The 16,077-nt window shown below is 43.4% G+C and overlaps 1 protein-coding gene across 2 annotated transcripts in view; it reads left to right on the plus strand.

The window, feature by feature from the left end:
* Positions 1-16,077, plus strand: part of CLPX (caseinolytic mitochondrial matrix peptidase chaperone subunit X) — a 550,543-nt gene that overhangs the window by 69,570 nt on the left and 464,896 nt on the right. For both annotated transcript variants that reach the window (XM_085644564.1, XM_085644563.1), the window contains exons 2-3: positions 13,300-13,460; positions 14,881-14,989. In XM_085644564.1, the coding sequence (XP_085500690.1) occupies positions 13,300-13,460; positions 14,881-14,989 (270 nt within the window). The remainder of the gene's footprint in view (positions 1-13,299; positions 13,461-14,880; positions 14,990-16,077) is intronic.

Below are 16,077 nucleotides of genomic sequence, written 5' to 3' on the forward strand. Positions count from 1 at the left end.
TGGCCCTGATGGCATGGAGGATTACAGGGGACGTTGGGCGGCCCTGGGCCTTTCGGGAGCAGCTGAGAAATTAATGTCCAAGGCCTGGGTCGTCAGTACAACTAAGCAGTACCGGTCCTCATGGAGAAGGTGGTACTGTTGGTGTTTGCGACGGGGTTTCAATCCCGTGGCAACAGATGTGACTGCTGTTCTAAATTTTTGGGCTGGCCTGGCGGAGGAAGGTTTAGCTTATCGTACGGTCAATACCTTCTGTTCAGCGATCTCGGCTGGACATGCCATGGTGGACGGCTCCCCAGTGGGGGAGCATCCTCTGGTTTGTAGGTTGTTTCGGGGCATTCGCCTTTCCTTACCACCGGAACCGAGGTACTCTGTCCTTTGGGATGTAAATCAAGTCCTGAACTTGTTCCTGTTCTGGCAGCCGAATAGGTTCCTTTCCCGCAAGGAGCTTTCGGCGAAGTTAGCCATGCTCCTTTGCCTGGTCTCCTGCAGGCGAGAGTGTCGGACATCCGGGCGCAGGATGTGTCTGGGAGAATGGTTTCTTTCCCCTTTGGAGGTTACGTTCACAATCCCTAGATTGACTAAAACTGGCACGAGGACTATTTCTTATCCTGCCTTCCCAGATTCTCCTAAGCTCTGCGTGGTAGCTTGCCTGAAGTCGTATGAGGAAATGTCAGAGGAGTTCCGCCCTCCGGGTGAGCGGCAGCTGCTTATTGCCCTTAAGAAGCCGCACAAAGCTGTTTCTTCCCGAACAATAGCCCGCTGGGTCCGTTGGGTGACGCAGGAAGCGGGCATCGACCTTCGGGCGTTTGGCGCCCACTCGGCTAGAGGGGCAATGGCCTCAAAAGCGTTTACCCTGGGAGCTCGTCTGGAAGACATTCTGAATGCTGCAGATTGGTCTTCAGACTCTACTTTCAAGCGGTTTTATTTCAAACCGGTGATAGATATGGCTCAATTTGTGGTGAGTAAGCTTTAAACGAGCATAATCCTCTCCTCCGGTCCTGACATAGAATGAAAAATTTCCTAGCTAGCGTAACGGAAAGTTTCAATTCTATTAAGGACTCGGAGGCGAGGATTATCCCACCCAGGGAACACCTACGTGTGACTGCCCACCCTCGTATCAGGGTAAGTAAAGTGAATCATACTTGGTTGTACCAGTTGTAGTTGTGCTGTGATTTACCTTTGTCATTCCCCATACAGGGCTAATCCTTAGCCACGGCGGTTGCCTAATTATATTTCTTACTTCCCGCAGGGGACTCAAACAGGATTTCTGAAGTGTTCAAGCTGGCTGTTCAAGAGCATCGAAAGAGGGGGGAGTAGAGGCTGACAGAGGACTATGAGGTGTCGGAGGCCCTGTGATTGGTGGATTCCCGTGGACACTCTCTACATTGACTTCTTACTCTACTGTTCAAAACTCTATTCCATTTCCTGTGGTTCATGGGAATGTTAGTTTTACCAGTTCTTTAAAATGGCTGCTTGTTAAAGTGGAGAAAGTTAAAGCATAATCCTCGCCTCCGAGTCTTTAATAGAATTGAAACTTTCCGTTACGCTAGCTAGGAAATTTTTCATTGTCTATAACAAGCTTCCGACCAATGGCAACTTGATTGGTCTATGTATAAGCCTGTTATTATTCCATGGTGTTACGAAATTGAACCAATGGGATTTACTCTTACTTTAAGAAATCCTATTGTACCCGACATTGTATACCTGTCTGACCATGATGAATATCTAGTGCAGGGACGGGATAATATGCTCATTGTTAATGTAATGTGGCAATCACGGTCATCTTTGATAAGTAATTCTGCAAATGATCAAAACTGTATTACTCTATCATGATTAGTAAGCAATTCAAATCTATATGATAGGTTTCAAATGGCATGCAGATCTCACTGCATGCATATCGTATAATGTTTGAGTGAGACTATTAGTGCTCACTATCACTCTGTGCCTCTGTGCAGATTATCTTAAACAACCAATGTTGGGACGACATTTTCATGGCCCCTTTTCTCATATCAACATTCATCCACAGTTATTGTGTATAGCTGTTCAAATCGTATTTATTCTCAATTAGGATCACATAATTCTTCTCTAATGCTCATTTTGCGACTATAAAACGGTTCTTATATCCCCATTCAGGCAAAAGCAATCAAGCTTAAATAACATTTGTATCCTTAGTGTTCAGCGTAAATAAATAATATACGTATTCGTGCCGGGAAATACTCACCCACAAAAGTTGGGTGTCAAGTACCTCTGGAGCGGGTGTGGGGCGCCCTGTATACTCACACTGGAGGTGTCAGTTTAGAAAAGGGGGGGAGCGGTAGTTATTTACACGGGCAGGTCTTTGGGAATCTTACCTATAAGAAGGCGAGTGAACCACTTAAACAGGCTCGCTATACCCGGTAGCGGCACTTACTTCCTGATGGGTCATGCCCCAGCTATTGGCCTGATTGTTCTCTGTGTCTCCCAGCTTTTGGTTGAATGGTGCTGGGAGACACCGGTTTAAATGTGAAGACGCGGGTCAGAGATTGCTGTGCTGGCCCTCGCCACGTAAATGATGTACAACGTGATTCATGTCACTCGTATGGCGACGTAGGACTACAGTAACAATTATTGAACGATGAGAATTGTAGTTAACTACCATAGTGAAGAGATGTGTATTTTTTTTCAAGTATGATGTTCTGCATGAAGATACCTTTACATAATATGTATTGCAGGAAAATATTTTTGGCAGGAAATTTTTTTAATGTCGTCTTATGCTAGATATAAGATGGATGATAAATCAGGATGACATTCAAAATGGAGGTTATGAGGTAGACCCAGCCGCATTATTGTTCTAGTATGGAAGTCGCTAGTCAGTATAGTCACAAACTGCAACACTGTGAAATTCAGAATCACACTTTCCTCCTCATGCTCTTTCTCCTGAATTATAATTTTCAGGCCTCCAGGGCAATGTGTCGTGTTCTTAGATACTCTACTGTATCTCCTAGCCAGTACTATTGTAGGGAAAGGAGCTGTCGCCAGACTAGGTGACCTCAATATTCACCTTGATGAAATTAACAACCCATCTGCCAGCAGACTCCTATCAGACTTGGAAGCCATGCAACTTATTGCCACACATGGGAGAGAGCATATTCTCAATCTCATCCTTTGCAATTACCCTTAAATGCAGGTGTTCACAACCATACTAGTGCCTGGTCCGACAACTACTTTATTCCTTTCTATATTCTAAAACACCCACGCAACCACCTTCCACTGGTGATAGGAATTTAGGCAGAAAATGGCCTAGGGTCGTACCAGAAAGATGGGTTAACACCTTAGAGTCCTCCATCCCCTGACTCCCAACAGAAGACCTTAACGAGGCTGACACGCTCTGGTCAGACTGGATCAATAAGGTGGTGGACCAATGCTTGAAGAAATCCAGATCAAGGGTGCAAAGCAAGTCCAAATGAGCACAGGCCATATGCTATGGTGTGAGAATTAACATGGCCTCTAACGCCTTCCCCCTCCCCCCCCCACTCCACCCCCACGGAACTATTTTTAAAGTTGTGAAGTCACTTACTACGATACAGCAAGGTATCAATCCTCAAAGGGGAGATGTAATGAGCTAGCCGTTTTCTTTGATAACAAAGTTGATAACGTATGTAACTCATTGCAAGGTAGCTCCACGGGTGGACCCGAAGTTGGGCAGGATAACCCTTGTAGACCAGGCCAGTGCTTAGGCACTGACCTACTAGGTCTACCAGCAGCCCCAGTACTGTATAACTTTATGGCCTTGAACAAAGAACACACGGGTCTCCTCTTGAGGAACATTAAATCTGGCTCACCACTAGATACCGCACCCCGCATATTCTACTCCAGGACGGGAACTCCATCCTTTCTACGACGGCAGAGCTTCTCTCTCAATCTCTTAGTACTGGGATAGTTCCCAAGAAGTGGAAACATGCAATAGTGAAAACCTTGCTTAAGAAGTCTCAATTAGACCGCACAGTACTGTGGAATTTCTGCCCCATTTCACTGCTACCCATCTTGGGTAAGTAGTGGAAAAAAGATGTCACTCGTATCATTTCACAATTTCTGGAGGAGAACAACATCTTGCATCAGACTCAGATGGGCTTCCATCCGGAACAAAGTATTGAGTCTGCCCTACTCGTGGTCACCGAGAATCTCAAAATGATACTTGACCAGAGGGGCTCAGCCGCAATTCTGCTTCTGGACTTAAGCACAGCTTTTGATTCCGTGGATCATTGTACCCAGATACACTGATTAAGGGAGATTGGTATCCAGGATAACGCCATCCAATGGCTATCTTCCTTCTTAACTGATCGATCCTTCCAGATTATAGAATCCATCAACTGATCAGATACGCCCTCTGCCCCATGCAGAGTTCCACAGGTTTAAGCGCTCAGCCCCACTTTGTGTAACATGTATATGCGTCCACCAATGTAAATTGTGCAGGAGTTTGGGCTGTCAATTGTGTCATACGCTGATGACACACAACTAGTAGTGTCAGTGTCTGAGGAAACTAACTCCAACCACCTTCAACTGGTACCATGATTGGAAAAGGTGGCCAGCTGCAGCCTTAAGCTGAACAGCGATAAAACAGAGCTGATGTTCCTGGGGAATTTCCCTGGGCCTTGGGTCAGGGTTAGCTGGCCAGAAGTTTGGGGCACGCCCCTCTCTCCCCCCTGTCCTCAAACCTTCCATAAAGAATCTGTGGATGTGGTTAGACCACAACTTATTCATGAAAACCCACTCTAAAATACTTTCAGCAACCTGCTTTGGCATACTATGATTGATCCGTAAGATCATAGATCTTATCCCAGAACAGGCACGGAGAGTGGTGATCCAGGTTCTGGTGGTCTCATGCCTGGATTACGGTAACTCCCTGAATTTGAGTGCCCCAAAATACGTGGTCAACAGACTGCAGGTTGCCCAAAATGCGACCGCTAGTTTACTTCTGAAGATACCAAGACATGTGTCAGTGAGAACCTCTCTGAAAAAGCTGCACTGGCTGCCCGTTCAATCCAGGATCAGATTCAAAGCTCTCTGCCTAGCTCATAAAGCTATGACTGGCAGGGTCCCAGCTCTGCTAAAGATCCTCATCCCCCCCCATATGTCCCCAAAAGGTCCCTCAGGTCATCGTCCGACTTCCTTATGAATTCACCAAGGATAAAGCGATCAAGATGGGGAGAAAGATTCTTCTCATACCTGGTGCCTACGCTCTGGAACTCAATGACCACAGAACTGAGACTGCTGAAAGATTAACGTGATTTCAGGAAAAAACTTAAGACATGACTGTTCCCGTGATTTTTCTTTTCCCATCACCAATGCCTCCTCTCTTCAACGCTGCGAAGGCCTAGGACAGCCATGTGCTTTAAAAATCTGCCCCCCCCGTGCTAGTTCACACCTAGTTGTTATGAGGGTGGCAGTATCAAGGGGTTCCTCCTGCTACGGCCCATAATTCAAATAGAGGTTATGAAGTAGTACCAGCCGTATCCTTGTTCTGGTATGGTAGGATATGTAGTAATAGACAATTCATAGTTGTTATAAGGGTGGCAGTATCTTGTGGTAATTCATATTATGGCAAGTCATTGATGGACGTATTTTAACCAATGATGCAACTTCCGGTGGTAACACTGAGAAGTGCTATAATTTATATTTTCTTGGCCCCAATATGTTAACCCTTGTGTAGTTAGAGTAGCAGATGCTGTGCTTAGCTTTGCCACTATAAGTTGTTAAAATGGTGGTATGTTAGGGGGTAAATCAGGCTATAGCCTGTCGTCAGTGAAATCTAAGTAGCCAGTGTTTCATTTTCCTCCTGATTTTTCGGGAAGGTGCTATAGTTTATTTAGGGTCCTTGTATCTGAATCCCAGTATGATAATTATAGCAGTTTTCCTCATGGTATTTCATAATTTAATCCTGATTTATGTGTCCCTAGCTTGTATACCAAGCGCTGTTCTTTGGTCAGTAACCTCTGTGTCAGAGCCCTAACAGTGTCCATTTTTCAATTATTGTCCACTTCACATCCATGTCAGAGTGCCCCTTTTCCAAAAAATGTGTTTTCAATTTCGTAGAGGTTTTCTTACATCATATTGTGCTTCTGTGCACAAGTAATCATGTATATTACGTTGTTGCTGATACAATTCGTATGTTGTCTTTGTTCCCAAGGTGAAGGCTGCGTTACTCCTGAGGCGGAAGCCGGGAGTCTGTATCTAAGCTAAATATTTTTAAAACTGGTGTATTGTGTTTTTAAAACTGCTGATTTGCACATTGTTCTTTCTGGCACTCACCCTGATCGCGCCGTGCAGCTGATCACTAGCTGACACTGCCTGTCCCCCATAACGCTGCTTTCTGGGCGCCATTGGCACGCCGAGGGAGACTTCTGCCACGCCCTTCCATTGCTGGCCACGCCCCCTCCCATGTCATCAGTCGCCACTATAAACCATGTGTCAATATCGGAAGCGCAGCGGACGAGCGCAGCGGACGAGCGCAGCGGGCGCGCCGGTTGCGCGCCGAAGGCGCGCATAAGGCAAGCTCGTCTGCGCTCGTCCGCGCCGAGACCGGGCAAAGGGCCACCCCCTCTGATCCACCACCCCCCCATCCCGTCTCCAGCTCCGTACCAATAACCTACACCTCGGAACAACTCCTCATCATCAACCAAACAATAAGGTCTCCTCACTCCTTACCCAACTTCAACTATAACAATCCTAGGATCGGACCACTCAAGTGTCCCACTTGTATCGTTATTCCATCTACTCCTCTCCCTACACCTCCCCCACTAGTGAGAACAGCACTTATAAATGTAAGATCCCTGCCGAAACACAAATTTGAAATCGCTGATCTCATAGACTCGCAACAGATAGATATTTTATTTATCACCGAGACATGGGGAGACGAGACCTCTGGCCCGGACTTCAGAGATGCCACACCTAACAATTACTGTGTGTGTAAGTTAGACAGACCGATAAGGAAGGGTGGAGGAGTAGCGATTATTTACAAAAACCACCTCAAAATAACTACAGCAGACACAACCTACCCTGAATGCGAGGCCCTCCTATTCTCGATAGGCCTATCCAGTAAAGCAACATTCAAAGGTATGTTGATCTTCCGCCCCCCAGGATCCAGAGCCAAATTCCTAGCATGCTTGGATCAAATAATCGAGACATCAATTGGATCACCACAGTTTACCATCTTAGGTGATTTCAATTTTCACCTCGAAGTTTTAGAAGACCCAGACACCATAACGCTACTGGGAGATTTAGAGACGGCCGGTCTTACACAAATTGTTAAAAAACCCACGCACAAAGCAGGACATACGTTGGATGGATTATTCACCAACAACCCTGAAATCTCCATCACCGAGATCATTCCTTTAATCTGGACAGATCATTCTGCAATATGTTTCTCTATTCCCACCAAACCCACTTCCCCTCGCTTGTCTCTTCCCCCTCCCACCAAATTCAGAGACTGGAAAAACTTAAATCTTGAACATCTCACTCAGATGATACAGGACAGTCCATTACCTAACGCGCATGACCCCATAGCAGCCTCAGATACCTACACGGAGAATCTGATCGAAGCTTGCAACAAATTAGCACCGTCCAAAACCGCCCATCGGAGTAGAAAACTCCCTTCAGCCCCTTGGTTCTCCGAGTCGCTTAGACTTCAGCGCCAGCACTGCAGAAACCTTGAACGACAGTGGCGCCGTAACTTCAATACGCCTGACAAAATCATTTACAAAAGCGCTCTCTCCAACTATAAAAAACTCATAAAAACAGAGAAAACCACGTATTACACAAACCAAATTAATCAGGCTAAAAACTCCTCAGGGAAACTATTCCAAGTAGTAACCTACCTGTCTAACCCACCTGCTCCTCAGTCAGAAGGATCTCAAGCCCTTTCTGATGCATTAGCCAACTTCTTCGAGGACAAGGTCAGAACCATCTTCAATACGTTCACACCCGACGTTGCGCCCATTCCCTCTGACTCTAGCGTTGATACTGGCCCCACATTCGCAGCTTTCAAACCTACCACCTGTGAATTCATCCAACCCCTGATCGCTCGAACCAAATCTGGTTCACCTCTAGATCCTTGCCCCTCTAGCATCCTCAACCTCATCCCGGAAGTTATTGCTCCACCTCTAACCACCATCTGCAATGCAATGTTTGCATCTGGTGTTTACCCCCCGGTATGGAAAAAAGCAATAATTAAACCACTACTCAAAAAACCCAGCCTAGATCCTCTCCTTCCTGCTAGCTACAGGCCCATCGCCTGCCTCCCATTCCCCGCAAAGATCTTTGAAAAGATCATGAATATCCAGCTGTCAAACTATATTCACCACAACAATCTACTGGATGACACCCAATTTGGGTTTCGACAGGGCCACGGAACAGAGACGGCACTGCTAAAAGCAGCAGATGAGATTAGATACACGATGGATAACGGAGGAGCCGCAGTCCTGATACTCTTGGACCTATCTGCGGCCTTCGACACGGTCGACCATGCCACCTTGATCGACCGTGTCGAGGCCATAGGAGTTACAGACAAAGCAAAAAACCTCCTGGCCTCATTTCTGTCAAACCGTCCGCAAACTGTGAAACTAGGCAATTTCACATCCCAGACCTTCTCCCTGCCATGTGGAGTACCGCAGGGATCCTCGCTAAGTCCGACACTATTCAACATCTATGTGTCGGACCTGGCGAGGGTCATAAAATCCTGCGGAATCTCCCTCACTACCTACGCCGACGACACCCAACTGGTGCTGTCGATATACAATGATGGAATCTCAGTGGCAGCCAATTTCCAAACGGGAATGAAGGCAATAAGCGCCTGGATGTCATCCAACTGTCTTAAACTCAATTCTGATAAGACAGAAGTGATGACATTCGGGAGGCTTCAACCCACCTGGTCCCCACAATGGTGGCCCCACCAGATGGGACAACCCCCAGAACCTGTAACGAAGGTACGCAACCTGGGAGTTATCTTCGATAACAAGCTGTCATTCCAGCAACATGCCAATTCAGTGGTTTCCTCTTCCTTTTACATACTAAAAAGGATAAAAAAATTAATTCCATACCTTCCTCCACATGCAGGCAAAACCCTGGTCAGTACATTAGTATTCTCCAAAACTGACTACTGCAATGCATTGCTACTCAATGCACAACAGAAGGTCCTCAATAAACTGCAAACAGTGCAGAATGCAGCAGCTAGGACTCTGCTTTCCATCCCTAAATTTGCATCTGTCTCACCCTACATCCGACAGCTACATTGGCTACCGGTGAGGAGCCGTATCAAATTCAAAGCTTTATGCATAGCATATAAGGCTATTCACGATCACGGACCGCTATTCCTAAGAAGAGCCTTTCGACCGCTTAAACACACAAGAGCCTTGCGCTCATCCTCTGCGCATCTACTCATGGTCCCCCGTACAAGAAGGGCCAATTGGGGTGACAAACGCTTCTCCGTGGCTACAGCCATACTATGGAATACACTTCCTCTATACATCAAGTGTGCTCCGACCCTTCTCAACTTTAGAAAAAAACTAAAGACATGGTTGTTCCCTGCCTAATCCTCCCTTCCTCCTGAGAGTTTCGCAACCACAGCGCCGAGACACCCTTGGGTATTTGCGCGCTCTAAAAATCGCCAAATAAATAAATAAAATAAATAAATAGGTATCCCCAAGTCTATGTTTTTAGATTGTTTAGTAAGTGCACATGCTGTGCTTGAGCCACATGGGTAGTGACCCATGACACGGTGTTGGTTCCATAGTGTCAGTTGGCGTTAGGTTTGGACTTTTTGTGTCACTGGGGACTAATAAGTTCCTTATACTCCTGTTCTTTTTAAAAAGATTAGTGGGGGCTTGAAAGACAGCTTGTATGAGGTCAACATTCTTCAATTCTTGGATATTATTTTCTTAACCGCGATTTAGCAGGAATTGTATGTGGTGACGCAGTTTAGAGAGTCAGTTTTAGGCTTTTCATTAGTGTCCAGTAGAGCTACTCGTGGTGTGGTACGTGCTCTTTTTTTGCGCCGGTTTTACAATCTGTGATGGATATTCTTTCTCCCTTAATTTTTGGGTGAGCTTTTCTGATTCATTCTTAAAATCTTCTAGGTCTGAACAGTTTCTCCTGATGCGGAGAAACTGACCTATCAGAAGTTTCTCTCTCAGAGCCTGGGGATTGGCACTGTTGAAGTGCAGTAGGCTGTTGTGGTCAGTTGGTTTTGTGTATAGGGTGCTTACAAGTCTACCATTTTTTGCCAGAATGTTCACATCTAGGAAGAAAACTTTCTCTTTGTTGGTAGTCTTAGTGAAGGGTAGATTTAGGTTAAGTTGGTCCAGCCATTCTTTAAATGTTTCCATGGTGTCGTTTGTACCTTTCCATATTATCAAGATGTCGGATTTGATTGCCTTCCTGGGCGTGGTTGTTTATCTCATAGGACCACTGAATGGTGGTCTTACTCTACTGTCATTATGCTGTTTTTTTTCTCTGAAAATATAAATGAAGGTTACCCAAAAAAGAAAGAAAAACCGAGTTCAAAGATTCTGTCTGGAGATAATCTTTGCAGATATCATGTTGTGGTATTATGAAAATGAGTTCTGGCCAAAAGGGCCTGCGTGCCTCTGCATTTAGTTGAAAGGGGGATGTAGTGTAAGTTTAAGAGACGTAAAATAATTTAGGAAGGTTTTTATGTGTGATAACTTGCATTCTTCCTCATCTACTTTTATTTATTTGTGTAAAGTAAACATTTCAGTCACCTTTGTTTCATAGTGGGACGTTTTGCGGGGTCTGATCTGTGAAGCACCATCTGTCTAGCTTTTCTGACTTGTGATTCGAATGTCTGTGCCTTTTTTTTAATACAAATCTTTCCTTGATATTTTCTATTACCTCCCACGTTAAAGTCTTTATTGCTGAGCAGCAGGCTGGCTCAGAGTGCCAAAATATTGGAGTAATTGTGTACCCCTATCAGCGAGGAAGTAGTAGAGCTGTTACTTATTTTGCTAAGGAACCTATGAAATGACCTTTAGGTTCTTTGCGAGAGTCTCTGACTGATGCTGTTTTTATTTCCTTGGGGAAAAAAAACTTACACAGGGTTTGACATAATTTGACACATACATCATAGATTTTTTAATTGTCTCAATGGCACTGCACTTGCCTCCATAGTGGCTGAGGAGCAAACTGTTTTTTCTCAGGCTTGGGTTTTCCTGGAGAAGGTCTTGATCAGGTGCAGCATAATTACTCTCTTCTGTTTGGGTGGTAGGTCCCATGACTCGTATCTCTCAAATTCCCTTCTGTACAGCGTTCCTAGTATTGGGGACCCATGGCTTTGTCTTCAGGAATATTGTTTTGACATTTTAAGGTCTGGCTTTAGCCATGACCTTTCGATTTTACTAAAATTATATGTATGATATACTCAATTAGAGGGCCTTTCAGGCAATTCTATTCTTCCATTAGTCTTTTTTTGCCATTCACATTTTCTTCTGCCCATTATATCACACCTCATGGGTCAGCCCACTTAAGCCATATACTAACTTTGGTGTGAGTTGTGACATTCTGCCCTTTACCAAGGAGAACATCCCCACAATAAGTAGATCCCTTCAGTGATTGGAGTTACTCTAGCAATGTGTCCTTTTTGAGACCAAATAATTGTTTTTTGTTATACTGGCAATAATATAATTTTTACATTGACAAAAACTGCAGCAAAACCAGCATTGACAAAGCCAGAGCCAAAGTCTGGCAGAGTCTGCCAGCCGATGCCTGACCGTTTGGCTTTGCCATTGCTTTTTTTGTTTATTTGTGATCCATTATGGTAATTCTAGGCAACTGCCATATGGATAGCCCCACAAGAGAGTGTCATGTTATGACAAATTTCCACAAAAGTTGTCTTTTTGCTAGGGGAAAGGGAGTACCCTAGAAGCAAAGTATCCTGTTGCTGGGGCTCTGATAATCGTGGCTGCCATAGTGCCATCACCACCTGATCTTTGTAACTAATACCCCACTATAAATGATAGTAACAAATAATCAAGTGGGTCCTATATGCAAACGACTAAATAAGTTGGTCTACTGAAAGGAGTTCAGAAGTAACAATGAATTAAACAGTGAATGAAGGAGTCGTCTAATTCATTCCGGCCATACGCCGGCCCATGGAGAATTTGCATGATATAAACCACTAAAATAAGGGTGACTACTGAAACAAATTCAGGAAGAAAATGTGGCAACCAGTAAATATGGACGGGGGCCCAATTTGTGTCACGGCCATATGCCGTTCCACAATTCTGTGAATGAAAAAAAAAAACCACTAAAATAAGGGTGATTCCTTAAATGGTTCTGCTAATGGTATGCACTAATAATTTGATTACATTAGATGCTGTAATTGTTTACATTGTTTAGACTGATTATATATTTCTCTGTCTCCTAGAATGTGTATGAATTTTAATATTATGTTGTCCTGAAGAAGGTGGGGTGAACCATTTCAAGTACCACTGATGTAAATTGTTTCTTCTATGCAATTTAGGAGATCAAAAATACTCCTTGAAGGTCAAGTGTAAGTGGACTAGAGATATATCAGAGAATAAGAAATTGCAAAGCTATTGTTTCATTATTGTTTTTAATCTGTGTATAATATGTGATGCAAGATGGACACATTTGATTGTTTTTAGCTACATTGTTAACTAATAAATATGAAGTAATATATATTTTAAGTAGACAGAGTTGGTCAGTTATTGATATAAATATGGGTGAATGTATACAGTCTTTTAGTGTATGTCCCTTGAGCCAAAGATAGTCTAACTGGGGTTCTGGGAAATTAACCGCATGAAAGGGAACGGTTTCTGGCTTAAGCATTTTCCTTCCTCTTTACATTAGACTGTCTTTAATAGGAAACTGATGGGGACCATAAAGTGCCTGACGTTATCTTTAACCCAAACATACTAATGAAGTTGGGGGAGGTGTTCAAAATTAAGAGGTAGCTCATTTCTTTCCCTTGCTTGTGAAAAATTGTGTTTTTAATTGCATTTTGTGCACAAATGGGTCTTGGTAAGTTACTGAGATTTACAAATGTTTTGTCCTAATGATTAAACTCTAGAAAAATATCAGAAATTTTTTATGATGGTAGGAAGAAAGTGATTTAAAAAAAAAATGTTCATTTCAACAGTAGTAAATTTGCTTAGTTTAGTTTTCATTTGAACTCTTAAATCCCATATTTTTAACAAATAAAAGATAATGTAACTCAATCAACTTTTAACTTTAGACAAGGAAAATATATTTATGATTTTAACACGCGTAAATCCTTTTTTCTTTTAGGCATCACTTGTGCTCGCTTTCATCGCTCAATTTTAGGAAGACCTGGAACATTTGAGCATCAAGTTTTGAGAAATGTTCCTTTCCGAGCGTTTTCGGAAACTCCTTCATATTTTGCTTCCAAAGATGGTGCTAACAAGGATGGGTCTGGAGATGGAAATAAGGTTTGTATTTACAGAGCTTTTCCCTGTACCTAATGTTTTTTAAATACTGAATTGACATGCATGATCTAATCTGATCTTCCATGGCACTCATTAGCATAATAAATTAAGTGCATGCAATACAAGCATACTGGCACAATATTCACAAATCACTCGGAGAGCTCACCAGGCTCGCACACCTAACCACCTGGGAATCCTGTGCACTGGGTATTTTCCGAAAACAGAAGCAACACAAAGTGCCCATTAGGTTTGTCTCACTGGCCATTTTACTAGCCAAACGTGGCATAGCCATGCACTGGCGATCCCCCACAGGCACCCCGATTGAGGCATGGGTGGGAGCAGTACACAAATGGGCAGCAGCAGAGGAAGAAACACTACGAGAGGAGGAGGTGAAAGGGATACGCAAGCTTCCCATTTCCATGGAGTGGGCCCTATTACTGCACCAATTCAAACAGTCCCCGCCCCGTGATAACCCTGATTGTGACACTCACTATCTATGACCTTACAACCGCCAGACCGGCCTACAAGTACACACCCCAGATCTCCTCCTGTGGAATCTACGCAGAATCACTAGCGCATAGTACCATACATCACACCGCACCTGAAGGCCAGATGTCAGAACGCTTCAGTCTATATGTCTCCCATACTCCCTAGTAATGCAAAACTGTACCGACCAATGTGTATACACCGCCCGAACCTTCATCTGACAACAGTACCCAGAATTCCATGCACACCTCCCCCAGTTCTGTACCCCAGTTTTCTATGGCAATCACTTGACTTAGCGCCTCACTGTTGCCTGAACAACGGACTAATCTGAGTATGAATAGCACTGTATCACTTGGTAAACGGAGAGTATTGCAATCCAACCTACTGTATCTAAATTACTCTGTCATTGTAACCTTTAAATGCCAATAAAAATAAGTTTAAAAAAAAATAAAAAAAATTAGGTGCATGCAGTGCCAACACGCCGAACTTATAGTTGAGAAGTAGCCAGCTCTGCCTGGCTTTGCTCCTTTTCGCAGTGTGACTGCATTAAGGCGACTACCTCACTAGTTCCCCCTTCTACCAAAACTCGTAAGGCTTACAAAACAGTCTGAGGTTCGCACCAAATAGTAAATAAAATAAAAGTACACATTTATTTTATTTTATACTTTTGTCGATGCTTAGCATGACATTTGAAGGATCCTTATGAGTCCATTTCCTGATTGCATCTTTTGAGGCCATAGTGTTCAGTTTTTTGGTAAATACCTTAACATAGCTTTTTAACGGGCTATTTTGTGTTTTTTATTACCATGTTTAACTGTGCTGCAAAAGTAGCTTGAACTCTTCCTGCCAAAGACTGTTTCATTGGAAGACACTGCAATATGATGTTTATTATCTTTACTGTGGGCTGATATTAATCAAACGCCAAACCTTTTCTTAGAAATCTGTGGGGGAAGGAGGTGGTAAGAAATCTGGGTCTGGAAAAGGAGGCAACCAGCTTCGCTGCCCAAAGTGCGGAGACTTGTGCACTCATGTGGAAACCTTTGTTTGTAAGTATCATCATTGTTTTTATTTTGTTTATTGGCGTAATTTTCCGTAATGGACTTGTTTCAAATGGGAATTTAGCAGAGAATACGGACTATGTGGAATAATTGGAGGTCTTTGCACGAAAGACTTTGTTCTTTCTTTTCTGTTCGACCTATGTATGCATTTAACTGTCACGCTAAAAGTCTGTTAATCAACACACGTTTGTATGGCAGAAAACAAGTTTGTTACATAGTTCAAACATTTGATAATTTTAATCTGTGTACGGAAGATTTTCAAAATGTAGGTCTTTAGAGCAACAACAAATGAAGTGTTCTATCGCACCATCCAGTTGCAAAGCCCTTGTTAAACACTCTTTAGTCAACATCAGATCACAAACCTACTTACGTTACCGAAAGCTATGTAGCAGTGTTCAAGTAAGCTATAAACAGCAACATCTTGTTCTTTCATCCTTCCGTGTATTTCAAGATGTTTTTGTAATAATTTGGGATAAGTAAATGTAGAGTAAAGAGCTTGCAATTATGAAGGGTTTTCTTAAATGTATATTCGAATTAGAGGCTCGCATTCCTCACTTACAATTTGCATATGGACAGTACCCATCTCTGTTGTACATGCTTCTGTGCTCTGCCCGTGACCAATGCATCACCATATCACAGTTTGATTCTTTGCACCTTGCAAACTCGTAGGACAGAGGCACTGAAAGTAGGGGTTTTGGTGTTGCTGCGGCACCCCTAACATTACCATGCTGGAGTTCAGATGGTGCATGAGCAATAAAGAGGACTTCAATTGTGTTTTATATTGTCACATTTGCTGTGCGGGGTTCAAATGCCATGAATAAATGTCAGGCTGTGTCTTCAGACAAATTGCTGCTCGGTCTTTTAACACTGAGATTGGTTTTTAGTTTCTGCATACTGCACAGTGTAACAGTCTGCTGGGGTACGGGAGTGTGAAAGGAAAGGCTCCAAGATGTTATTTTATTTAACACAACAAAATTACATACCCTTACATTAACTCTACAAATATTTTAAAATATATCCGCAGTTAGGAAAGCACAAATAAAGCACATATATGTTTTGTAACTCGGAAATGTGAT

This window comes from Triturus cristatus, chromosome 3_1 (assembly GCF_964204655.1).
Source record: "Triturus cristatus chromosome 3_1, aTriCri1.1, whole genome shotgun sequence".
NCBI classification, from domain to species: Eukaryota; Metazoa; Chordata; class Amphibia; order Caudata; family Salamandridae; genus Triturus; species Triturus cristatus.